The sequence below is a fragment of the Chrysemys picta genome, chromosome 15, assembly GCF_011386835.1.
Source record: "Chrysemys picta bellii isolate R12L10 chromosome 15, ASM1138683v2, whole genome shotgun sequence".
Taxonomy (NCBI): domain Eukaryota; kingdom Metazoa; phylum Chordata; order Testudines; family Emydidae; genus Chrysemys; species Chrysemys picta.
This window is the reverse complement of record NC_088805.1, coordinates 29,760,530-29,786,439: the sequence shown is the minus strand read 5'-3', so window position 1 is coordinate 29,786,439 and position 25,910 is coordinate 29,760,530. Positions and strand designations below refer to the sequence as shown.

The window sequence follows — 25,910 nt, the reverse complement described above, 5'->3', positions numbered from 1 at the left end:
ATTTATGAACAGAATAATCTGACCTCTTTGCCTGTGTTCCTGTATACTTCCATAGTGATTTGGCCCATCGTTCCCATGCACCAAGCACATATTTTTATTGACTTCAGTAGGCATTGGATCAGACCTATAGAACAGCTTCATTATGGGCTCACTCTGGCTTGGAAAGAATTCTGCACGTTGCAATGCACAATTATAACGATTTGGGCCTTTCATTCTCTCTTTCTTCATCTGTCTAGATTCATACGCCAAATCCATCACCTTGGTATCAGATGCAGCAGCAAAGGAACTTGCTAATACCAAGCCGTCCCGTGCTCCTGACGGATAACATTCTTCAGCTCCTGCTTGGAGTCTGCAACCATCACAGCTACCTAAGCCAAAATCCATACTCTCCACACCCCACTGCATGGGTGCCATCCAAACCACAGTGCATCCCAGGGACAACACCGACTGTGTTTGTTTTTTGGGGTTCAACTTGAACAGTTAAAGGTTGTCGGATCCTCTTAGACCTCTTAAAAGATCCTCTTAGAAACTCTTAAAAGACTTTTGGAGGATGAGGAGAAGACGGGAGGAAGATTGATGGAAATGTGCCCTGATAACATTAACCACAGAATAGTAATAGCTCATTGCTTCCAATTATTTTCAGCATAACTTGGCATTTCCACAATGCTGAACAGGTTTCAGAAGGTCAACTAATTTTGTTCATGATAAATCCAACTGATATTGGATTACTCCAGTAATTTTTAACGGGCCAGTGACTGATGTGCGTTATGTTTAGTACACTGCTCTTGACATAGATGAACTGCAACTTATTAGGAAGGCTACTGAATAATTAGGGAAATGCAAGGGTAATGAGTTAATGAGGGGCTAAGAGGGGCATGATGAGCATAGTACAGCCCAGTTGGAATAGCAGAAGCTAAGAGTTAATAACAGAGCTACTATGATATAATCCTGATAAATAATGCATTTGGACAAATTCAGACCTGGTGTAACTCTATCGATGTCAATGGAACAGAAGTGAATTTGGACCATGTTGACTTGCTGGAAAACAGCCATCCAGCAAATATGTATTATTTCTCATCTGATGGCTTTGTTAGTAGTTAAGTGGCATTAGCGTTGTAAATACAATGGCAATATTCATAGTAAATGTAGTTTTGTCTAGATTGTGCCTTTCATCCCAAAGAATCCCAAAGCACTTTACAGGCCATGCAGCAAATACACTTTGTCCCCCACTGAAATGCAGCCACCTCTGCAGTGAAATATAGCAGCTGATCATGTAGTGTAGAATCAGGGCCAATGTCTTTTTTGCATGTGGCCAGACACGAGAACTGGCTTTGCCAACGCTTGGAGTCCCACCTCCAATGGCCACGACTGGCTGTGCGTAGACATCTGTTCAGTCAAGGAAGCCAAAAAAGAGACTCATCTAGTTGGTCGGAACTTTACTGAGTTGTCCTTAGCTGGAACCACAGTCTTTGCATATCTTATCACTTGCACAAAATCTCGCTGCTGCTTCCATCCACCTCCAGCACCCACGGAAAATGGCATTTTGCTTTGCACTGAAAGCAGCAGATGTAGGGATGTTCGTTCTTCAGCGAAGAGTGGATACACTGCAGCTAGCTTGTCCAAGGAACAGAGAGATCTCCCTGGGTACATTCCGGGGTAGGAAAGTTGAAGACGAGGCGATCACAAGAACAAGCACGATTGTCTTAAATAAATAAATAAAAAGTGCCCCAACGTGTGCACTTGTGCTTTACAAGCACCGAATCATTATTACACCGTTGTGAACGTCGCCCTTTTTAGCCTGTTCGGATGGTCCATAAACCGATCCTGACTTCCGTGGGTGTGTTCATTGACCAAGCACTTCAAACTTGAGGATCAAATTCCCTGCGGGTGCAATTCCCTTGAAGTCAACTGAATTAGGCCAACGGAGTATTGGGACCGGGGAGCCTCATATTGGGGCCCCTTTGTTGTCAGTGGGAGCTGTGGGGGCTCAGCACATATGGGAACCAGGTCACTTATTTAGGAGCCTCTATGGATTTGGGGAAGAAGGGATTAAGAAGCAAAGGTAGCATCCAGCTCTCATTCACTTCAAGTCCCTTTGAGAATGTGACTGTAATACAAATAACGATACCGATACGGTGATTTTCATCCGCCTGGAATAACTCTCCCTGGTGCCGCCACCTGGGTTACATCCCGTAACAGAGGGATCTGAGAGGCTGATGTGGAAAGAGCCTGCTCTCCACAAGCCGCTCCTCTCCCTGCCCCAGAGAGCCATCGATCACCTGGAGGGGACAGCTGTGTCAGCGGCTAGGGACGGATATTGAGAGCCTCTCTGCATGGGGACGGTGCCTTAGAGGGGCCTTTGATTTACAATACCAAGCGCGGAGTAAAACCCTCCCCTCACACCAATAGCCAGCCTGGTCATTTTTGCGGCAGAGCTCAAGCAGCACATGGTCTCACTCGGACTTCGACACACTCCCGTGCTCTCCTCAGGACGGAAGGTGAACCTGACCGCCTGCTGTCATTCGGATTGCGAGGTGGAGTCTCAACCCCCCAGGCTCTTCCTATCTGGCTGCTGCCCCTAGAGGCTTTTCTGCTGCGCCAAGGAAGGGCTTGCAGCAGGCAAGGCTTTTCGGCCCAGATTCTCAAAGGTATTTAGGTGCCTAACTCCCATGGGAAAGGAAACACCTAAATAGCTTTGAGCCTCTGGGCCTAGCTACTTGGCATCTGGACATAACAACAAGTGACACCATCTCCGCTAAAACAAACTCGCGATGTCCAGGAATGCGTTCAGTGGGATTGACTCCAGCGGAGTCAGACAGTTCTCTTGGCCTAGGGATCCTGACACTGGGAATGGAACCGGTTCCTAGTGGTTAGAGCAGGGGACCTGCAGTCAGGACTCCTGGGTTCTATAACCACACCCAGGAAGTAGAGTAATGTAGTGACTGAAAGAAGAAGCGAAACTGTATGAGTCAAGGTTGCTGACTGGCATACCCTGCTCTGGGTGGGGTGTGCAGTTTAGTGGGTAGAGTGTTAGGGGATGAGGGGGAGGGGCTGGGCAGCAAGATTCATTTGTTCCAATCTCAGCTCTGCTACTGACTTTCAGCGTGACCCTGGATTGGTCACTTAACCTCTCGAGGCCTCACTTTCCCCACCTGTATAATGGGGTTGATGATATTCCACTACTTCCGGGAAGGATCATGGGGCTAGTTCACTAATGTTTACAAAGTACTTTGAGATCCCCAGACAGCTGATGCTAAGGAAGTGCAAGGCGTGGATGCTGCCGAGGTCTGCTCTGCAGAGCGAGAGCCTACTGCCTGTAGCTCTTTCGGAGCTGGCAGAAGTCACTCGGCTGCGCTGGCTTCTGCGTCTGCTCCTCCACGTTCTCTGCTGGCTCACGGGGCATTAACTGTTCGTTAAAAGCAGGATGAAAGAATTTCTCAGGGCTTAGCTTTAGGGTGGCGTTAAAATAAATATCTACCCTTATCCTGAAGGCTGCAGATCAAAGGCCTTGAGTGTTTGGTATGCACAGTTTCTCCAGCCTAAATACAGTTCTGTTCTAAAGGGTTTACACACTAGTTGCTGTATGCAATGCTATTAGGTTTGCGCCCGACGGCTCTGGGGTAGCAGAAAGCCTCCAGCAATGGAGCAGGAGGACGGACTGGTATTTGTGATTTTAGCAGGAGTGTCGCCAAGTTACAGCCTGGGGACATACGCCAGGGGTGCGTTTAGCCAGCTTGTTAAGGATGTTTCTCCTTTCCTAAGGTCATGGTTAGTGTCATCAGCAATTCACAGCTGGAGAAATTCACCTCTGTGGGGAGGTCCACACAAGGACTAGGCACCGCATAACCCTACAGAATTGGTCTGAGGTGAGGCCTGGGCCTTGTGCTGTCACCTCTGCCCAGCAGAGAATTTTGCCAAGAGTGTTATAAAGGTATAGGGTTTAAGGCCAGAAGGGATCACCAGATCACCGAGTCCAAGCTCCCAAACATCACAAGCAACTGACCCCCCACCCAACCACCCCCCAAATGCCAAACAGACACAGCAAAGAGACAACCCCTGAATGAGGTGCTCGCAGGAGAGCACGTGCTCGGACCCTCAGACTGTGACATACGTTACAGGAACACAGCTCGCTTCTCTGAAAAGCCGCACAGCTGGGCAGTGAATGGCTGAAGAACAGAGGGACACATTTCCAATGGAGGGCACAAAGGAAGCATAGAATCATAGCACTGGAAGGGACAAGAGGTCATCTAGTCCAGTCCCCTGCACTCACAGCACGATTGAGTATTATCTAGACCAGCCCTGACAAGTGTTTGTCTAACCTGCTCTTAAAAATCTCCAATGATGGAGACGCCACAACCTCCCTAGGCAATTTATTCTGGTGCTTAACCACCCTGAGAGTTAGGAACTTTTTCCTAATGTCCAACCTAAACCTCCCTTGCTGCAATTTAAGCCCATTGCTTCTTGTCCTGTCCTCAGAAGTTAAGAACAACAATTTTTCTCCCTCCTCCTTGTAACAACCTTTTATGTACTTGGAGACTCTAGGGGGATGTCCACAGTGCCACTGGAGGTTTCCTTTCCAGCTCGGCTAGACATACACACGCTAACTTTGACCAAGCTTGCACACTAAAAACAGCAGCATGGGCTAACAGTTCGAGTATAATCCCATCCAAGACCCGAGGTGCATACTTGGGCAGCTAGTCCATGCCGCTGCGCATTGCGACGCAGACCTTCTGATCAAAGCTAGCACAGGTATGTCAACCCAAGCTGGAAGAAGGAGCGCTCGCAGGTTAGGCAGTAGAGCCTTGATTAAGAAGGGAGCATGGGCACACACACTGGGCCCAATTCTGTCCTCCCTTACACCGGTTTCACCCTGTGGAAGGCCCTTGAGTAGGGTGTGGTTACTGCCAGTCCATACTGGTGAATCCACCCAACGGTCTCTATTTGGTCTACTCAGATCTCGTTCAGGCTCCATTTGCTCACAAGCATCTCACTCGGGCCTCGCTGGCTCTCGCTTACTCTTGTTAATTACGGCCATAGCTGTTTATACCCGGTCCGAGCATCCGAGCACTGAGCATTATAAAACAAACAAACAAGGAACGTGCTAATAAATACAGTAGCGTGTACAATATCTGCACTTCAAAATGCAGGGAAACTTATGCAGATGAGGCTTTACCAGAACGTACTGAATACAGCCCCAAAGTCTCCTTCTGTCTCACATGCAGCCCCGTCTCGGATTGGGCTGTTTCTCTACTGGTGATTTAGTAGAAAGCCGGCAGAGGTTCCTTACGGATGAACTGGCTTTACTGAACTCAAAGATTCTTCTGAATACTATTTGGGCCGGTCACTTGCTGGGAACTAAGGTATAAACTGAGTGGTAGCAGCATCTGCTTTCCCTCTGCACACAAAGTAGCCCCTTTTCTAGGAGTCGCTGACGCAAGTGTGGAGTCCAACTCTTGTCGCTCATGGCCAGCACCACTGTGCATTGATAACGATAGCATCTCCCTGCGTCAATCCCCGTCTCCATCGTTAGAAATTAGAAGCCATTTTATCAGCAGTTAATTGCAGTGGACACATTACATATGGCCAGGAACAGGAATGCTGCATGGTTTTTTATGGTGACAGACAGCTGATTCTCGCTAACCATCTGGTAGAGATTCTCTGCGTGTCAATCCAAATTAATCTAATGAACACAACCAAATGCGTTTCAGAAGAGGGTTTCCACAGATTCCTCGGTTGTAAGTGTAAGAACACCACAAGGCTGGAGGGGAAAGGGCAGATTATTGATTTGGGCATTATATTTCCTGTCTCCTGTTATGTGACATGAAAGTCACTTGGCTGGAGGGAATTTACTTTTTTCCAGCTTTGGAAAAGCTTCTTTAGTAGGGGATTGGAGCCACCTGAAATGACTTAGCTGCCCCTTTAGAGCATTGCAATGAACTGTCTAAAGAGTATTTGCATCATTGTCCTCTACTAGATTAAATAAGAACCATTCAACTGTGATTCATAGGCCCTATACTGCTAATTGCCAATGGTGATCCAACTTGAGCTAAAGAGGCTGGTGGATGTGATTTTGGAAACCGAGGACCTGAGAGGCAGATCCGTGGTACACAGCATAGGGAGAGCTGTGAAATTCCTAGCTTGCCACAGATTTATGACAGCATTTCCCCCCTCCTCCCCGAGAAATACATACTCAGCCTCTCAGTGGAACATTTCCACATAAGGTTACTTCTGTGGAAAATTAAATGTTTCACTGGTTACTCATCTGGCATATTAATGTGAAATGCCAACTAACTGGGGGTATGTTGTCATCTCCATACTCACTGTCCCTGGGAGTTATACATGCAGATTCCCATGCACACTGGTGAGATCCTATTCCTGTCTGCACACCTGGCAAGATGAAAGGTGGCGGGGGCAGCATGCTCAGCGAATGGCACCAGCTTGCGAGGGGAGTTGTGCGCATCCATCATCTCTTTGCCGTGGCTTTGGGTGTGGACATTTTACACAAGCTCCTTGTCGCATGAGTGACAGTTGCTATTCTAAAGCAAATGCCAAATGCAGGGGAATTCCAAACGGAACACAAAATATCAGCCAATTAACAATCATTTCTGCCCCCACGGTGCAGAGGTGAGTTCCTGGCTGGTTCACTGCTGCAGCCATTCGAACACACAGCATACAACACCTAGGAGTATTGTTTCGGGCCTAATCCTGTTTGGTGCAGAGCATTTGCTGAGGGGCTGCTGCGCACCACAATTCCCACCACACCACTGGGAGCTGAGGGTGGAAGTTAATCGGAATTGGCCTGTAACATTTATTGTCCCTCGATGCTCAGATTCTGTACAAAGGGGCTGATGCTGCAATACGTCCAGGGACTCAGAGGTAAAGCAAATACACAGGGATCATCTTCTGTGAACAGATTAAGAGAAGCCATCACCTCTTGGGGATCTTGCACATCCCACCTCTTTATGTCTTTTCCAGTCCTCCTTTGCACCTCCACAGCCCAGAACCCCCAACATGGATCCCTGCAACCAGAGCTGCACGAAACAGCCGCTGTGAATGAATTAAATCCTTTGATCTGTTTGCCAATTGTTGCTGAGCCTTTTTCGCAGCTTGTATGGGCCAGATGCCAGGCTATGACCTAGAGGGGAAACGCCTGGGAATAGATTACCGGCTTGTAACCAACGGACTCAACTAGTAGAGCTCGTTTTCCAAATGACGAGAAAAGCGTTGCTAACTGCAGGACACTCGCCCATTAATGCTAAATCAAGCAGGACGCTCACAGAACTATCTCGGGGAACAGAGAGAGAGACACTGAATTAGTTCACAACAGGGGGACGTGTGACTGCTACCAATGTTCCTTCACATGCTCTGCTTCCTAATGCCTCACTACGGGTTTGTCTGGTTTTGCAGGAGGTCTCGTCGTTCCTGTGGACGCGGCACATTTTTAACTCTGTGTTTTTGCAACAGAACAGAACGATGTGTTTTTGCAATAACTCCTGGTCCACATAAGCCTTCCCTGGGAAAAGCTATGGAAAAAATCATCTTCAAAAATATAATCTGCTGCTGGAGCCATCACCAGTAGTTACCGCTGCTATTTGGTATTTCATTTTGGGTTCCCATAATGGATAATACTGCAGCTATTTCCCTAAATACCAAGGCAATCTATTATGCTGCTGTCACAGGTGCACTGTACTGTAGCAATATGCTATATTGCTTCTTCTCACCAGCCCACTTTATTAATGACAACAAATTGTAACAGCATTTACACTCAACCGAAGATGCAAGTTAGTGCTTCACGGGGGAAAAAACAGTAGATTGAGAACTCAAGGCAAAGTGTATTTGCAGAGTCTAACTGCCTTGTAAATGTACCGTTCCCGTTCATCTTCAGATCTGGGAACACTGATTGCAGGTAATTTTGTGTCACCATTGAGTACTCTCCTGACACCTCATCCTGTTGCTGTCGTCTGATATTTAATGCCATCAGCATAGGTAGGACAATTTTCTAAAGGGAGGCTTATCCCGGGTATGAAGCATTAACTCTGGCAGACGGGACGGGATTTTCAAAAGTGGCCACTAGTTTTGTGTGCCTAACTTGAGCCATTTGGGGCCTGATTTCCCAAGGTACCGAACAGCCCCCGCTCTCCTGGAGTAGGCCCCAAAACGGAGCGAGCCAGATGCAGCGAGCGCTTCCTTAAATGCAGCCTTAGAGCACGTCAGTGAGTGCGTGTTTGTCTGCGTTTACTCATCCGACGGGTAAATAAGTGAGCTTTTAAAAACCAACGGGAACTACTAAATGAGCGTATCCTGGGTCATTAACAACATTTTAGCCGATCCACAATAAATTGTATGTTATTTACCTACAGAGAGAAGGACAGTTGGTATATCAGGACATCTAGACATCAAATCTGAGAGCCTACTGCAAATGGCATGGGCTGTACTTTAATTTCCCATTACTTTAGAAGGAATTTGCATCCACCCCTTCACCCAGAATGCCCACGTTAAGCATGTGCGGCGTACCAGAAATATTAATAACAATAAATATTGGTAAGGTGTCTTCATGATCAAAGGCATGTCAGTGTCTTTCTGGGCTGGCAGTCGGGCAAATGTTTCAGGGTAAGCAACGAGACCAGTATAACTACAGCACCGGAGCGAGGTGATCCATTCGTCTCACAGTTCGTACCGATGGCACGGCTGCTTTTAGAAACTCCTTGTGGAGCAGCGGGAATGTTCAGAACAGGCGGAGGACATCAGGTAGCTCCTGAAGTAGGTTTTGAGTTTATTTGGCTCTTGCCGTCTGCTCCGCGCAGCAAACACCCATGCAGGGCAGCGTTAAGCAAAAAGATGCAGGATGCCTTTTCTTGCTAAAGAAATGGATGACGTGCTGCCTCTCTGTGACACCCTCTGGCACGAATGGAAATAATGACTGGGAATAGACAAAGCCGGCTAAGCCACCCTGCTCGGTAAAGAAACAGAACCTATGATTGCTCTGCATCCCTCATAAAATAACTGTCCTGTCAAGTCCTGTAAATTAGGTTCTCAGAGATGATAAGCACATCAGAAGCCGCGCAATAAGTCACCACACAAAAGACGCTGTCAGCTGAGGGGAAAATCAGTAGCAGGTTTCATTTAAAACTCAGATAATATATGTTTAAAAGGGGATTAGGAGGGACTGACGGGTGTTGGTCTGTCCCCAGTGCCCTCTCGGTCCCCTGTCATGGTGCCAAAGCTGAACAGCACAGGGATGTATAGTTCATATAGACACAAAGAGATTGAGGATGCTGATTTTGGTGCAAGCTCTTTGGCTGGCTTAGAAACATCACTGATCCACTGCAGTGCTGCCTTATCAGCTCCAATCTACAGAACGCTCGGGAAACAGAAACTCACTTGAATGTGTGGGTTTCGGTCTTCCTCAGCCGTTTAATTAGGCATCCAGCGGGACCATTAAAAATGAGTGGATTTCAACGCACCCCCAGGGGAGAAGCTCAGGTTGTTTTCAGATTAGTGTTCCTGCAGGCTGGCGCCAGTAAAAATACAGGGCAAGATGAAGACCCTTGCTAATCTCAGTTACACCAATGTACATTGTGAGTAACCCCACCAAAGCCAATGGAGACATAAGATAGTGTAACTGAGATCAGAATCTGGCTCCAGGTGTGCCTAGCAAATGAGACTCGCTCAATGCAGGAGACACAAGAGCATATTCAAATCCATGGGGCCAATGGGACATAAATTGGACCTAAGATTCAACTTGTGTTTCTCTTCTCTTAGCAGTTAGCCTCTTGAAAGTTCCCTGAGGGTCCGTCGGATGTTTGCAAGCACCACTTATAAACACCCTAGGGGAGGCGGATTGTTTGGGTCTGAGGCCCTTGGACTAGGACTTATTACGGGATGAAAATGAGCAAAGGAAACCTCAGGCGGAATATCTGGGGGGGAAATTCTCCTGGCTGGAGGCATCATTTCCGAAAGGAAGTGGGGGAAGCTGGGTTGGGTGAATTATCAAAAACCAGAACCGCTAAAGCCCTAGAAAATGCCCTACAAGGGGATGGAGGAGCAAATATCAGGGACAAAACTCCCCTTGACTCCTGCGGGGCCAGGATTTTGCCCGGGAGGTTTGCTATGAGTCTGTGCCTCTTCCCTGCTGTGAATATACACTGCTATTCAGCCTCTCTTCCCACAGCCCCATCCGAATCTTACCTCTGTCCTCCTCTTTCTCACGGACCTTCCTCCCTTTGAGAGCTCTGCTCCAGGCCCCGCCATAGTCCCCCATTTTGTTCCTCTCGGGCGTATCCTTGGAAACGCTCTTGAACCACGGCCCATACCTCCGGACAGAATTCCGAGCCTCCGGGGTCTCCTTGAACCCCCTCCCGAGCTGAACCACCCCCAGGTACTGAAATGCTGCCCCTTCGCTGGTGCCATCCAGGGGGTTGGGTTCATTCTCTGAGATGGTGGGCTCCCCCGCAAACCCAGAGTGCAGAAACACCAGGCTCCCGGCCGTCAGGTACAGCGCGATCAGAGTGAAGAAGCGCACGGGTTTCCGCCTAAAATAACGCTGGAACTTTACCAGTAATTTGGCCATAGCGCCTTCATTACTCGCCTTGTGTTGGGTGGGAAGTCGCAGAGCAAAGACAGCAACTCTAGTCTCGCCACTCTCTCTTCAAGTGCACAAGATTGGGTCAAAACCAGCTGATATAAGATAAGTGGGAAAGGGAGGACAATGGCCTTTTGTCAGCCGTCCTGCTGCGCTGGTTCAGCTGCTGAAGTATTCTCCCCTGGTATTATTTTGGGATCAATAAGTAGCCACTAAAGCAGAACGGGACTGCATACTGAACTCATACAAAAATATTTTAGAATTCTATAAAGTCCAAAGGGGCTGGGGTAGGGGATGGAAAGTCTATTTTTCAGTCCCCGTTTTGTGCTAAGAAAACGAGGTATTTCTCAAAGCAAATCACAATACCATTTGGCTCCATTTTATTCTTTTCCTGTTAACGTTCCTAAGGCGTGCTCTGGAGACTCCATTGATGGCGGGATCATGTTAAGAAAAATGAGTGTTTGAAGGCGATTTGAAAGCTGATCAGCTGACACGGCTCCCCTCTCTGGCTTTCTCCGCTTTCAGCTCTTCAGCGCTGGTTCTTGCAGGCATTTCTGTAATGGAAATGGCACCGTCTCCCTTTCAGCGAAAGAATGAAAGGTCCCTGGATGCGTCTCCAGGTACGGAATACTGACTGGAGCCCTTTGTTTAATGAATCTCCATTCATTTCGGTCTCAGGACAAGAAATCTCCACCTGCAAGTCAAAAGGAATGACAATCATTAGAAAAGTATTCGGAAGGCTTTAGCAGGGACAGATTTATAGCATTTGAAGCGGCATACCCTCCCCCAGACAGATCCCAGTCAAGATAAAACACAAATCCTCTTCTTTCCTTTTGAAGCTTAGCAGTCTGGGATATTTGCAAATTAACCTAGTATTAGAAGAAATCCAGGACTGTCCAGGCATGTCACAGTTGTCACTGTGTCGTGCACTGCGGCCACTTGGAATTTCCTGGATTCAAACAGGATAGAACTCAGGGATTCTCCCTTAGCTAGCAGGGATCTGTGCTTTCGTAGCAAGAGAATCTATTAGCTATCAGCAGTATAGGGCCTATGTCATACAGATGAGTTATGATGCCATCAAGTGGAGAATAGTGAGACTCTCTCTCTCTCTCTACCTACCTACTTACCTACTTCATCACAATATAATATGAATACCACTGTGCCACTAAGTTGTCTGCAGATTCTCCGAATAATTTGAATCCTTAGAATCGGATCAGAATGTTTGACACTTTTCTATATAAGTATTTGGAGCAGGATTTCCGATGTTTCCAGCCTGTTGACCAGCCTTTCTCGCATTGCGTTACATTTTAATTACCTTTCCCTCCACTCCAAAGCCTCTACAGATGCTAAATCTTTCAATCAGCTGGCAGAGGATTGCCGCATTTCATACAAAGCGCATCTTTGTGCATCGCCTTCCTGCCATGGTGTGTGGAAAGCCACATCCCCACACAACTGCCTGCATCTGTTCCCGTCCCAGTTTGAGCAAAGGCAGACTTCTCGGAGAACATCCAGCCAACCGGTCGATGGGACTGGGTTCCAAGCACATGTGTCTGATTGTTCCTACAAACTCCCTGTTGGCCTGGCATATGGTTCCACACGGAGGAATGATTACCTGTTTACATTTTCACCAACATTGCCTTGGTAAAGGGACAGCTAAACCTTAAACTGTGCACATTGTGAGCAGAAGGGATGGTAAGGGCTCTCCAGCTGAACCTGAGGTGCAGCGTGAGGGGTTGCTGTGAAACAGGCAAGAGCTTTTAAACCAGCTCTGATTTTCAGTCTCTGGAGAGCATGTGTGAGCCTTTTGTGGCTGAAGACTGGACTTCAAGCCCGGTCAGGTCATTATGAAGCTGGTAGGCTGCTCGTCCTATGCAGATCAGAGCGAATCTCCATGCACAGCGGGGAATTCCTGCACAAGAGAGTCAAAGGAGAATGGCAGAGCCCAGTGTCCTAGAGCCCAGTCAAAACTGAGGGTTATTGGCAGAGTCAGGAGGAAGGCGCTCCTGGCTGGCATAGCAGGGGGAGGGGCATCAGCAGCAGAGCCGGTGCAGGGAACATCCCAGGGCTACAATGGCGGGGGAGGCTGCAAATGTACTGGCAGAACTAAAAGGAGAAGCTTGCACAGCGCCTGCCTGCACCTTGTTTGGATCCAACCTTTGCTATCAGGCCACTCAGTTCTTGAGGATCCACTTCCCTCAAAAATGTGTCACCGCAAAGCCCCCGATCCCCTCAGAGAAGTCCCTGCTGACTCAGAGGGATTGTCTTGTATCTCAGCCCCTGACTGCCCCCCTCACCCAAGGCGAGAGGCCTCTAGGGCAGAGCAACACTGGAATTTCCCAGTTCTTAGAGCACAACAGCTGGAAGCAACCAGGGCTGACTCTTCTGATGAAATTCTCATGCACTTGATGATAAAACCCCCACTGATGGCAGGACGCCTCTTTGCTGAGAAAGAGCCTAGAGCCGGGGGAGTAATTTAGTAACCAATAGCAGCGACCCGGCTCTGATTCTATCCAAAGGGGCCGGTCCATGGTCAGGTGACCATAATGCAAATGACTTTTTATGCTGCAGGCTCCCAAGGCACTTTTGAAAATCGCTCTCTTCATATTAACACCCTGCTTCTTGAATGCCCCCCGCAGCGGTCAGAGAACCTCAAGATTTTACCTCTGCTAGGGTGACCAGATGTCCCGATTTTATAGGGACAGTCCCGATTTTTGGGTCTTTTTCTTATATAGGCTCCTATTACCCCCCACCCCCTGTCCCAATTTTTCACGTTTGCTGTCTGGTCACCCTACCTCTGCCACAACTCCCATCAGCACAGGCCCTCCTGCTCTCCCCAGGATCATGTGGTGGCATTATAGAATCATAGAATACCAGGGTTGGAAGGGATCTCAGGAGGTCATCTAGTCCAACCCCCTGCTCAGAGCAGGACCAATCCCCAGACAGATTTTTGCCCCAGATCCCTAAATGGCCCCCTCAAGGATTGAACTCACAACCCTGGGTTTAGCAGGCCAATGCTCAAACCACTGACCTATCCCTTCCCCCATTGGTTCATAGTGGCTTAGTTCAATTGGTCCCAGACTACCACCCACTGAACCCCAACCTGAGCTTTCATTGGAAGTCTCCCATCTAAGCATTGCTCAGCCTGGATTCTCCTTCGCTTGCTAAATCAGACATGATCATAAGCCACGGTGGCCGTGCTACAGGTACCCGTTCAGCTCCCTCATAATGACAAAAGAGACTCTCTGTTTTCCATACCAGAGTTGAGGAGGTGGCGACAAAACCATCCCCCAGAGAATGTACCGGTTCTTTTGTGACTAACGTCAGGTCTACGCTCCAGACCTGCAACAGTAGTATTACGTCACTCATGGGCATGAAAAATCCACACCCCGAGCGACAGAGTTACCGATCTAAGCCCTGGTGTAGACAGTGCTATGTTGGCGGGAGAGTTTCTCCCGTTGACACAGCTACCGCCTCTCGGGGAGGTCGATGAACTACACCAACGGGAGACGCTCTACCAACAGCGTAGTAGTGTCTTCACTAAAGCACTACAGTGGCACAGCTGAGAACTCTGCACTGTAGCGCTGTACGTGAAGACAAGCCCCGAGATGCGCTTAGAGGGGAAAACGAGAGGTGAAATTCCGGGCAGAGCGGAGCACCTGCACTAGGCTCTTTGCACACACCGGGTTTAAGTGCTGCATAGGGGGCATGCAGGTCATGCGCACAGCCTGCATAAGCACAGAAAAAGGAGAGTCGGACCACAAGCGAAGAGTGTAACCTGAACAGCTCAACCTGGCTTCTTCTCCTTGTGCAAACGCCATACTCGCTGCTGGGCTCCAGACAGGAGGTTCTGACAAAATGGGCCAGATCCTCAGCTGGGCTAAATCTGCACAGCTGTCTGTGCTTCATGGGTCTTCCCTTCCCTTATACCAGCTGGAGATCTGGCCCTATGTAGGGATGCACTGGCTAGTTCACTGAAAAGCAGAAGGGACCCAAACCTCTGTCTAAAGCTTTCCCTGAACCCAACCCGGCGGTGGGGGGTGGGGGGGTATTACAGTTCCGATAACTTTCCCCCCATTATTTCTTTACTGAATGTGTCTCTCGGCCCCTCGCTTCATTGAAGACTAGAAATATTAAGGACCAACATGTAGTTGGCTCAGCTGTTCTCCTGGTGTTTCTAATCCAATGCAACCCAGAAATAGATTATTTCCAGACCAAAAAACACCCGGGCCTGGACAGCCCCATGAAGCTCTCTTTAAATGTGGTCGTTCTCTTGCATTTTCCAGGCCGTTCTGCATGACAGATGAGAAGCAGCCATCAGAAACCCCTCCACCACAAAGCCATCCAGCATCGGCAACAAACTCCTCATTGCAGCCTGCCTAATAGAGCACACATCTGAGTGCAGAGGGAGGTTCGGTCACGGTCATTGTTTCCAATTAATGCTCTCCAACAAACAGATGTTCCTTGGTTATGTGCACTTAGAAAAAGGATGGATTTTACATTCATATTTCCCTCCCTAATCAAAGTAACACGCCATAGACAAGTTGTGCTTCCAGGGTTCCTGCTATCTGAAAATCTCAACAGGCTTCACCAGTATAAGCCTCATAAACCCCGGTCAGATAGGTTGGTGTTATTAGATGGAGAAACTGAGGCACAGTGAAAGTAAGTGATAGAACTCGGCTCTCCTGATTGCTGCTCCACAAAACTGGCCTTTCTCTCAGGAATAGCCAACCCAGCCATTGTTCCGCTCCTGCCTGTCAAACTGCCCTAGCTATGTGTCTATTGCTCTGTTGTGCAAAGATACCTGTGTGAATTCCTTCAATGCCCGGGCCCCTTTCCTAGCGACTTGCTCCCACGGGAGGTCAGGTTTTCAAATGAGCTCAGCCCCCACAAACGAGGCCAGATTTTCAAACTGGCTCCGCTCCCAGCAACTCCCACAGTGACACTTACAGCTCGATTTTCAGCACATGGGGGCTACGTAGGCTTTGCTAAAAGCCTGGCTCTTAGCCTTGGTATCTCTGCTGCCTCAGCTACCACCTCTATGCTGACGAGAAAGTAGCCTTCTCCAGCCCCTGTCCTGGCTCCTCTCCGGCCACACACGATCCGTCTGGACCCCAGACACGTCTGGCACCCTCTCAACTTCCTTGGGCTACACGTCCCAAAAGGCACAAGTTCTTATGGTGGGCAAGAGGAATGTACCCAAGAGCAGCTTGTGCCAGGAAAATTACCCCTGGAAATGGCACCATCAAGCCACAGAACCCCGAGGAGTCGGTGTGATTTGGAAAGGTCTAATTACATTGCAGCCCTTTGCCTTGCTGGGGGTGAGAGAGAGAGAGACTATCTGTGTGCAGAGGCTACTGCGTGTCTCTAGCTAGGCCTTCCAGACCCCTCTGCAGCTCTGGGTTCCTCGCTGGGGTTTGCACTACTATTTAGCAGCCTTTACAATGGGGTGAGAAAGATTTTTAAGATGCGAATGAGACAATTAGTAGCAGACAGAAAACGTGGCGAGAAGACTCATGAACCCTGAACTGCTCCCGCGAAGGACAACGGTTCAAAACTGACTGCTAGCCTCCCGGGAGTGTCTCGGGAGCTCCCCCTAGAGTCAGGGCGGCAGGCCACTGTGATCTCTTTCCTTTTCCAGCCTTTCTTTCTGTTCATTCAATTCATTCCCTCTTCATCACACCGAGGGCCAGGCAGCAGGCACGGGCGCGTGGATTTATGCTAATTATCATTGCATTTAACGTACTCTAATGCTCTAATCAATGTCTATCCGCTGCTCTCAGCCTATTCACCCCAGATCTGAATGAGCTCTTATTACTAATTTAGTAATACTAATTACTTACTTAGGGATGGGCCAATAACTCACAACAGATAACTGATCACTTTTTCTGCTGAGTGTCCCCAAGCAAATCACAGTTTCCTCTTGCGCGTTTGTTACTGAATATGTCCCTTTTGAATTTTATTTTAAACTGCACAGGTTGCTCACAAACAATTATCTGAACGTAGCCAATCCCGAGTAGCTAAGAGTGGTCAGATCAGTCACATGGCATTGTTCTTGTTCCCTGATTGGATGAGTGAGCAAGTATGACTACTTCCTTGTGTGGATTTAAAATTCAGCTCCTCCAGGTGGCATTGAAATTCACTTTACAGAAGCCTTCGGGCTAGTGAAACCCACCTACAGGATGGACACAGGCATGGCTGAAACCAATTTATTTTTATAGAATATCAAGTTTGGAAGGGACCTCAGGAGGTCATCTAGTCCAATCCCTGCTCAAAGCAGGACCAATCCCCAGAGAGATTTTTGCCTGAGATCCCTAAGTGGCCCCCTCAAGGACTGAACTCACAACCCTGGGTTTAGCAGGCCAATGCTCAAACCTCTGAGTCCGGTCGGCAGCACAGAGGGGCTAAAGCAGGCTCACTATGGCTCCCGGAAGCAGTGGCATGTCCCCCCTCCGGCTCCTAAGCGTAGGGGCAGCCTTGGGGCTCCGCACGCTGCCCCCACAGCACCCATTGTCCGGAAGTGGCACCTGCAGAAGGGACAGCGCAGAGAGCTGCTGGTCGCGCCTCCGCACAGAAGCCAGAGGCGGGACATGCCGCTGCTTCCGGGAGCTGCTTGAGGTAAGCGCCACCCAGAGCCTGCACCCTGCCCCTCTCCCATGCCCCAACCCTCTGCCCCAGCCCTGATCCACCTCCGGACCCCATTGGTCCCAGCCCGGAGCACCTCCCTACACCCCAAATCCCTCATCCCCAGCCCCACACCCCTAGCAAGAGCCCTCACCCCCATTCACTCCAAGCCCCTGCCCCAGCCCTGAGCCCTCTCCTGCACCCAAAATCTTCATCCCCAGCCCCACCCCAGAGCGTCTCTCACAAGATTCTTATTTCCCTGTGTTCTGCAGTAGGTACTAGTGATGGGTGGCATCAGGTCAGGGGTACCACAGGATATTCCACCTAACTAAGCATACTTGACTGTCTATGTCTCTGTTCAAGGGGTAACCAAGCACTCAAAATCCATATTCTGTTGCTTGTGGCTATGGTTCATTGAGGAAGCAAAATTAGAGGCCTTTATAAAAAGGCCATACTGTGTATCAGGCATGACCACTAAACGCTGCAGTTATGCTAGCTAGGATACAAACCACAAGTGTGATCCATCCACATGCTTCAGGCCAGAAGCTGATTTCCAGATTGGGGTCAGGAAGGAATTGTCACCACTTTTTAAAAAGTGACCAGGTAAGTGGCCAAAAGCAATTAACCATCTGAATTACAAGGGCAATGGAATGTTAGCTGCAGGTTGCCAGTTTCATGAATGAGCTGATTAGCAGGTGTATCTGCAACATAAAAGTTTCCAAGGCCAATGTGGCCTCTGGGGACATGAGCCAGCCAGGTAAGGGCTGAGACATGTGCCGTGCTACTGACTGCCTTGACAGCCCCAGGGTGTGTTACGGGACTAGAAGGGCTTTATGCCTGGTAATAAGGGTGACAAGTTAGAGTGACAACATTTGTTTTTTAATGCCATTCGATTGCTAGGGAAGTTCCACTGAATTTTTCTAGCAAGAATAGAATAACCCTCTCATGCAGCGATATACACAGTCACACACACACACTGATATACACACAGCCATACGCACACAGACACACATCAGTAGCTGCCCGGTGTACAACATATATGTACGTACATTTTCAGCATCCATTTTCACTCTTTTCCCCTCCACTCCGTTGTGCCACACTCCGTGCACATTTGCTATTCACTCTGCTGCAGTAGGGTCTGTCTTTCAACCGTTTTCCCTTCTCCTCTCCTGTTCTCCCCCTTCCCCTCCCCATCTTTCCAAAGCCCCGACACAAATGCGATAATGGCCTGGACATTCGGCTGGGTTTGAAATGAAGCAAAGAGTTTCCCATCCCTGGTAGGCAACAAGGCCTAGGCAGACTGATCTCTAGGGTAGCCGTTTGCACCGTCCCGTTAATCACAGCCCTTCGAGACTGTCATGCTTCAGGCCAGGCTCCCACAAACGAATGAAAAGCAAATTTACAGCCAAGTCGTCAAAGGGGCTTCAGTCATTCCCCAGCAGCAACCCCTCTTCTGATTGGCTGTTAATTCAGATTCCTATTTAATGAGCCGGCAGCTATTCAATCACAAAGGTGCTGAAGGGAAAAGGTCACCGTTAATCATGGCCTTGTCGGAACGAATGGGAGAAATCGATGAAAACCCTCGAATTCAGGGGGTACTTTGGTTTCACTTTAACTTTTTGTAAATTGCATCTTTGCTGCTGGGAAGTGGCTGAGTTCTAAATATTCGATTCCCAGCCTTCCAAAGGCCAATTTCCAAGGATTTCCCGTAGAGGAGAATGGCTGCATGCCACTAGGGTGGCGAATATGAATGAATTCACCTGCTCCTGATGTCTGCAGCAACGCATTATGAAGGAGAATTCAGCCCCCCTGCCCCAAATATTTAAGGCGGCCTAAGGGAGAGCACCAAGCAAGTCTAAAGCAGGAGTCTCTTTTCTGACTGTCACAAGAACCAGAACCACCTTATACGCCATTTCCCCTGTTATTTCACCAGTCAGGCGAGCGCTACATAATCACAAGCACTCCGCCTGGATAATGGCGGTGGCAGAATCCGCCTGCCCCGTTGCCTATCCAAGTCAAAGAGCCACTGAAAGGGTACCAAACTGCGCGTACAAAGCAGGTAATGGCTCGTCTGTGCACACCCAGGCAGTGGCTTGCAGGCATCCAACCTTCCTGTGCATCCTCAGGGATACACCCATTGTGCCCACATATGAAAATCTGCCCCACATGCCATTAGGACATGGCCCGAACACGCTGCCTATTCTGCTGGTGCCCCGCTTGCTGACCTGAAAATGATTGGCTGGTACATGAGCGTCTGTTCTCCACTTTTTGCCCTGCTCTGGGTCGGTGGGAAGAATAAACAGGAGTCGGAGGTGTTGAAAAGGGTCACAAATAAGACAGGCCTTTGCCCTTCAATGATCCGAGGATGCTCAGTTTCTAATGGCGCCCGTGTCGCCCCTCTCGCCCAAAGAGAATGCCACGTAGTGTGCAATGCAGACGGGTCAGCACGGACATACACACAAATACACAAGCATACACCTTCATAGGCCTGGACCAAGCTCTTGGCATGAGCAGATTGTATGCTGATACTGTCTAGCGGGCATTCCCATGAACAGGCAGGGCGGTTACGCTAGCTCGGATACAATCAATCCTCATGCCTCAGGGCAGAAGTTCATTTCCAACTCGGGGTCAGGAGGGAATTCTCCCCATCACCCATGTTACAGCATTGCACGAGCAGTTCTGGAGGAGGGCACGAGAATTGCTTCTCAGTCTGACTCACTAGCAGATTTTCCAGCCTCCTCTTTATGTGATGTGGAAAATGGCTTTGCTCGTCAATAAATGGGATCAGATCGTGTAATGTCCCCCTCCCTCCCTCCCACCTGTGTTTCAGATCAGCTGCAAATTCCACACTGCTTATGTTCTTGGCTACATACCACAGCTTTTTAGCATTCTGCTGACTAGAGGAGGAGGGGAAAGTGGAGGGTTTGGGGGATTTTAGGGGGACTGTGCATGAGTCTCCCTTATTTCCCCAAGTTTGCAGACAGCACAAACCTTAGATCTTGCAGGACAATATCTTTGGGGCATTGCAGCAAGGCAAGAACAGTCCTCTTGACTCAGCTCTGGCTGACGGTACAATAATATGTCAAGCCTGTTGGAGCGAGAGGCATAGCAGTAGCTGTGGCCATTAACTCTTTCTTTAATACCATTGTCAGCATATTGGAGAGCACTGTGCAGTGCTGGGAATGGGGAGATCAGGCTCCGGGATAGACACAGAGCCCATTGAAAACGCTCGGCTATTTCAGATTGCCTTCACCACGTTCCGTTGGGGCGGCCGCTTGGGATGGGATGAAATTCAACCCCTGATCAGGCATGGAAGATAGCACTGTGCTAGCCTCAGTTTCCCAGACATCCCTAGCAACTCTTCTTCGAGAGCTCAACAGAGGGAAGGGGAATTACAGTGACTATAAACCACGATCGTACGGGGATGCTCACCTGATATCACCAGCTCGGAAGCATGCACGTAAGGACGTTTCACACTTGAAATCAGCGCTCCCCAAATGACTCGGAGCTGGTGCAAGTGCTGGATGGAGGTTCAAGTCGGTTTGCCCATTCCTAGTATACATGCACGCGGACACTACTGCGCTTGTAGAAGGTGTTTATATATTCAACAGAACCCGCCTCTGAGTTTCAGCAAGCATCAGGGCGAGTTCCCGCCTGGGTTTTACTTCTGCATCAGTACAGTTCTTATTTTCTCCAAACTGGTTCCCCATCTCTATTGCAGATGAACCTCACGGTTCCTTAATCGGAGTGAACACACTGTGGGAAAGAAAGAAATAATGCGGGGCCGGTGGCAGGGCCAGGCAGAGCCCCTGTAAGAATCAGGGTTTGGGCCCGGTAGAGGGGATGATAAGACCCAGCTGGGCAGGGGTCAGGCGACTGCCTGATGAGCACCTGGATCTCATAAAGGCTGATAGAGTTCAGTGAAGGAGGAGAGCTTGAGGGGGGTAGGTGGGTTTCTCTGGCAGGGGAAAGGCCGAGGCCTATAGGAGGGGTGGGGAAGAGATGCCAGGAGCAGGGAGGTCTGTGCCATGGTGGCTGTTGGAGTTATGTTGAACTGGTTTATGGGGTTTGCCGGAGATTGTAGGTGGGTGGTCAATGGTGTGCTGGAGAAAGGGTCTGAGCAGACTCTGGGGTGTGGAGTTTAGGGTTCCCCGGGTTGGGAGACAAGCCAGGAGCCTACAGGGTCCTGACGTGAATTTGGGCAGGAATCAGTGGAAGATTTTCCTGAGTAATGACCACAGGACTTGAAATAACAATGATTGACTCCAGGGGTTCACTTGTGATGAGCCCTCTAGTTACTGACATGGTTCTCGCCACCACGGCGCCTGAACACTGCCAGTCAGGAATGGATTTTATCCTGGGAGGCCGGGCAGTCTGATCCTCCTGTACAGAGGGGGACCAAGGCACAGGGTGGAACAAGTGACTTGTCCAAGGTCACAGGGAGATGTGTGGCAGCGCAGGGAACTTTTGCTTCTCAGTGCAACACTCAGCCCACCGTCCTGCCTCATGAAACCTCGGCAGCTGGACAAAATCACCAGGCCGGTGGCTCTTGCAGCATTGAAGAGGTCTAGTTTTTAGCTGCCGTTTTTGCATATGGCATGTTCTTACCCTGTAGAGCTCCTTTTGCTTGGGACTGAATTAGGAAGGGGATGGGGTTTGACTTGACTTCACAAGCAGAAAGGCATTTCATTTGTCCAGGGTTATCGCACTAGATTAGAACCACACAGTGTAAAATGCTGGTTAAGGCTCAGCAAGGCCAGGTGTCTCCAGACAGGCAAACAGACTAACTGGCTGCTGGGGGCGGGGAGAGAGATTAGAGATGTCTCACTTCAGATCCAGCCTAGGATTTGCCTCCCACCTGATGGCTGTTCAGTGCTCTCATGGCAGCTGTTTTTCTATCATGCTCCTCACCAGGTGGCATCTATCCACTCACTTCTTAAAGGAAAAGTGGGCCCATCATGACTGGCCCCTTGGTTTGCAGAAATAGCAGAGACTGACGGGGCCCATGCAGCCTCAACTCACTAGCCATTCGGGCTGGTCCCTCCAAGTAAGGACTGGGGCATGAGAGAACCTAGCTAGAGGACTCATACCCCAGGGCTTTTGGGTGTAGAGCAGAGCTAAGTTCTGCAAGCCATGCCCACTTGGTGTGGTGCTCTGTCCCCCTCTAGTAGTGACCGCGTCATAGCTAGACGTTGAGCCTGCTACCGCCCAGCTGGGCTAATACAACTGGGTTGCAGTTCAAACAGGAGGGGCTTGTGCCTTAAGATCCAGAGGTCACCGGCTCAATCCCTGCTACCAGCAACCCCCTTAGCGAAGAAAATTCGGAATGGAACGATCATACTCCAGGACACTCACTAGTTTTCCCCGTACGCTGTTGATAAGCAGCAGATATAGTTCATTCACATCACCAAGATTCACTGGTCCATTGAGCCTCTAGCAAGTGAACAGATTACAGGGATACGAGAGATGCCGTCTATGAAAATCCAGTCGGTGCTGCTGTCCGGTTGGCACACGCTGGAGTGCTGGGCTGATAGCGAAGATGCCTGGGGAGTATTCATATTATTATTGTTGTTCGTATCACAGTAGCACCTAGAGGCCCCAACTGAAATCAGAGCCCCGTTATGCTAGGTGCTGCACAGATGCATAAGAAGGGCCCCTGGCCTGAAGAACTTGCAGTCTAAATAGACCAGGGCGACAGAGAAGAGAGGTGAAGTAACTTGCCCAAGGTCACAGGGTGAGTCAGTAGCAGAGCTGGGAACAGCGCCTCCTCTGCTAGCCCACACTGCCTCTCAATGCTACCTACTTAGAAACACTCAATAGGAATAGTGGCATTACTATTTTAGTATTGCCATTGTTTACCAAAGCTGATGCCAATCTTCCGTTCACTGTTCACAGCTGACTCTCTGGCTAATACCCCCTCCGTCATTAGACAGGTGTAGCTGGTGTTCCCCAAGGAAGAAGATGTTACAGGATGTGCTGTGTCGTCCATATTCATGAACGCCGTGTAATCGGAGCGCTTTGCTTTCCCTTATTACAACCAATATCTTTCCCCTGTAGAAACTGCTTTGTAGCTGTGTGAGGTACTTACGACATGAGGTGCTAGAAATCAATTTTATCCAGCCGGCTGCTTTGATACTCAGCTTATTTTGATATGGGTAAAAATCCCATCTCTAGCCTAAATTGTTAGTGTAATAACAATCCCCAGTAGAGTGCAACAGGGCATGGTATATGGTTAGCTCAGGTGCCAGATGAATGAACAGTTGTGGGGAAATGGGGGGGGCGGGGAAGGGATATCAACAAGCAAAAGAAATTTCCTAGTGGCCTCAAAAGCAAAATTACAAGTACAGCTTCAATCATCCCACCCCAAAATATCTCAGTCTTCCCTTCCGGGAGCTCCCCACAACGCTGCTCACACAACACAGCAGAGGGGAGGGAGCCCAGAACTAAATAAACACCGAACTCTCCCGCTGCTGAGAAATGGACCGGCAAGAGGAAACATTGACCGGGACTGGCAGCAATGACCCACCCAGCTCTGGGAAGGAGAAGCTGTGGGTGGAGGAGATGTAGCAGGACCTCGGTGGGGAAGGGAGAGGAATATGGGCCATGGGGAGGAAGGTGGTGCATGGTTGTGGGAACTGGGTGGGGGGTGGAAGAAGCTACCAGATTCCATCAGAACCTAAAGCAGATTGTGAGGCTTGAGCAGCAAGACTTGACTCGTCTGCGTTTTTGGTGTCGTCAGGCTGCTGGGAAGTTCAGGCTCAGACAAGAAAATGCCTGTTTTTCATATTTCACTGAGCAGTTGTGAGGGAGAGACGAGAGTTGCTCTGGGCCACCGATGAGAGAGGCAGCGTGGCTCTGGGTTTATTTCATCTGCCCTTGTCTGTTGCGGGAGCTACCGGACCAAAAACGTACCTTTGCTTGGGACGTATCCGTGGTACTTTGCAATACCACAGAAGGCTCAGAAAGAGAGAGAGAAACCACCCCTAGTGAGTGTATGTGACAGAGCAGGGCTACCGAGAGAAAACCGCAGATCTCTGCAGTGCCAACACACACCAGAGTCCAATGAGACCAGGGCACTACAGCCTGCTTCTCAACCATCCCACCCCAGCAACCAGGTCACAATCTCGTCTTGACCAGTCAGGCTTCACAATATCCCTGGGAGGTAGCTACTATCATGATCCCCCCCCCCCACACACACACACCCATTTTAATGAGGGGGACCCTTAGGCACAGAAAGGTGAGTCCGTAGTCAAGGTCACGCAGTAGCAGAGCTGGGATTTGAACTCAGGGCCTCCTGTCTCCCAGTGTTCTACTTAAAGAGCCAAGTGGGTGTGGGAATAACTTCTGCTCCTGAGATAGCCCCACCGAGCTTTTCTTCGCTCGTTTCTGCAGACACCAGCGAAGCGCTCGTGGCTGCCTGAATTTGGTCCAAATCTGCATATTTATTGCCAGGTGCCCCTGTTGATCGGAGAGGCAGATGCGTAATCACCTTCCACGTCTTATCCTCATTTGTTAGATTAGGCCGTTTAAAGCCCTTTCTAAATTAATTGTGCAGCTAAAACGGACAGAAGCTGTTTTGATTCACCCTGGGCAATAGACCAGCAGCACCAGAGCCCCTTATTGCAGAGGAGTTTGCGAGGAAATGGAGAGCGGCTTCATTCAGCGAGACCAGGTAGCTCCGTCCCATACAGCCGTGCAGGAGAGCACCTGAAACAGCCTCCTTCTCAACAGGCTGCTGCAACTTATCTTCAGAGGAGGCGAATCTGGCTCCAGCTGCCACAGGGAAGAGATTCAGAGATTTCAAGGCCAGGAGTGGCCATGGTGACCCTCTGCTCTGACTGCCTGGGTAGCACAGGTCAGAGACCTGCCCCGCAGTCATCCCTGGAGCAGAACTTTTAGAAAAACATCCAGCTGCTGCCTCCCAGGCGATTGTCAGTGATGGAAAATCCACCACGACCCTCGGTAAATGGTTCTGGTGGTTAATTCTAGATCACTCTGCATCAGGGACTCAAACCTGGGTGTCCCATGTCCCGGCCCATCCTCAAACCCCCAAGCCACAGAGCAAGGACCTGCCTGGGTCTCCTGCTTTCCCCGCCCCAGACCCAGAAACCGATAAGTCTCTGCAAAACATTTTGGCTTTCACAAAAAACCATATTTTAATGAACACATTCCGACTGGCTCTGGTTAGGAGGCCCTCTCTGGTAAGGGCCTAATCTTTGTCATGTGACTGAGCCCTGCTCCTCCCAGGCTGGAGATGGGTATCTCCCATTGAAACCAGCTGCCCATCCCCTCCTTCCCGACACAGACCGACATGCTGGCCAACTGGGGCCCATAGGTTACATCCATGCATAGGTTTAGCAGCACCTCTCTTTTGGAGCTCTAGGAGGAACTGTCTGCTTGGGCCATGCATCTCCACCCCGCCGCTGATGTTGGGCCGGGCCTGGAAAGCACGGCTTTGCCTGTGTGCCCCCGCCACCTAGTCAGTGTGCTAGCCGGACTCTCCTGTTAGCGCCTGACCAGAAAGATAAACCGTTTACTGCTGACCAGGGGGCCAATCCCTGCTAATGGGGCGTCTTTGAAAAGCGTCTCTTTGTCCACCTAGGCTTAGAGTTCTTCCTATGCTTCTGCAAACGGTGGGGACTAATATCTAGTGCAGCTCCTTGGGGGCACCGGGCAGAATGGGGTGCCAACATCCCTCTGTAGCACG

The 25,910-nt window shown here is 49.6% G+C and overlaps 1 protein-coding gene across 1 annotated transcript in view; it reads right to left on the bottom strand.

Annotated features, from left to right (window-relative positions):
- WSCD2 (WSC domain containing 2) overlaps nt 1-25,910 on the bottom strand; it is a 139,223-nt gene that overhangs the window by 69,151 nt on the left and 44,162 nt on the right. The window contains exon 2 of the mRNA XM_005298579.5: nt 10,189-11,276. Coding sequence (XP_005298636.1) covers nt 10,189-10,570 — 382 coding nt within the window. The 5' untranslated portion in view covers nt 10,571-11,276. The remainder of the gene's footprint in view (nt 1-10,188; nt 11,277-25,910) is intronic.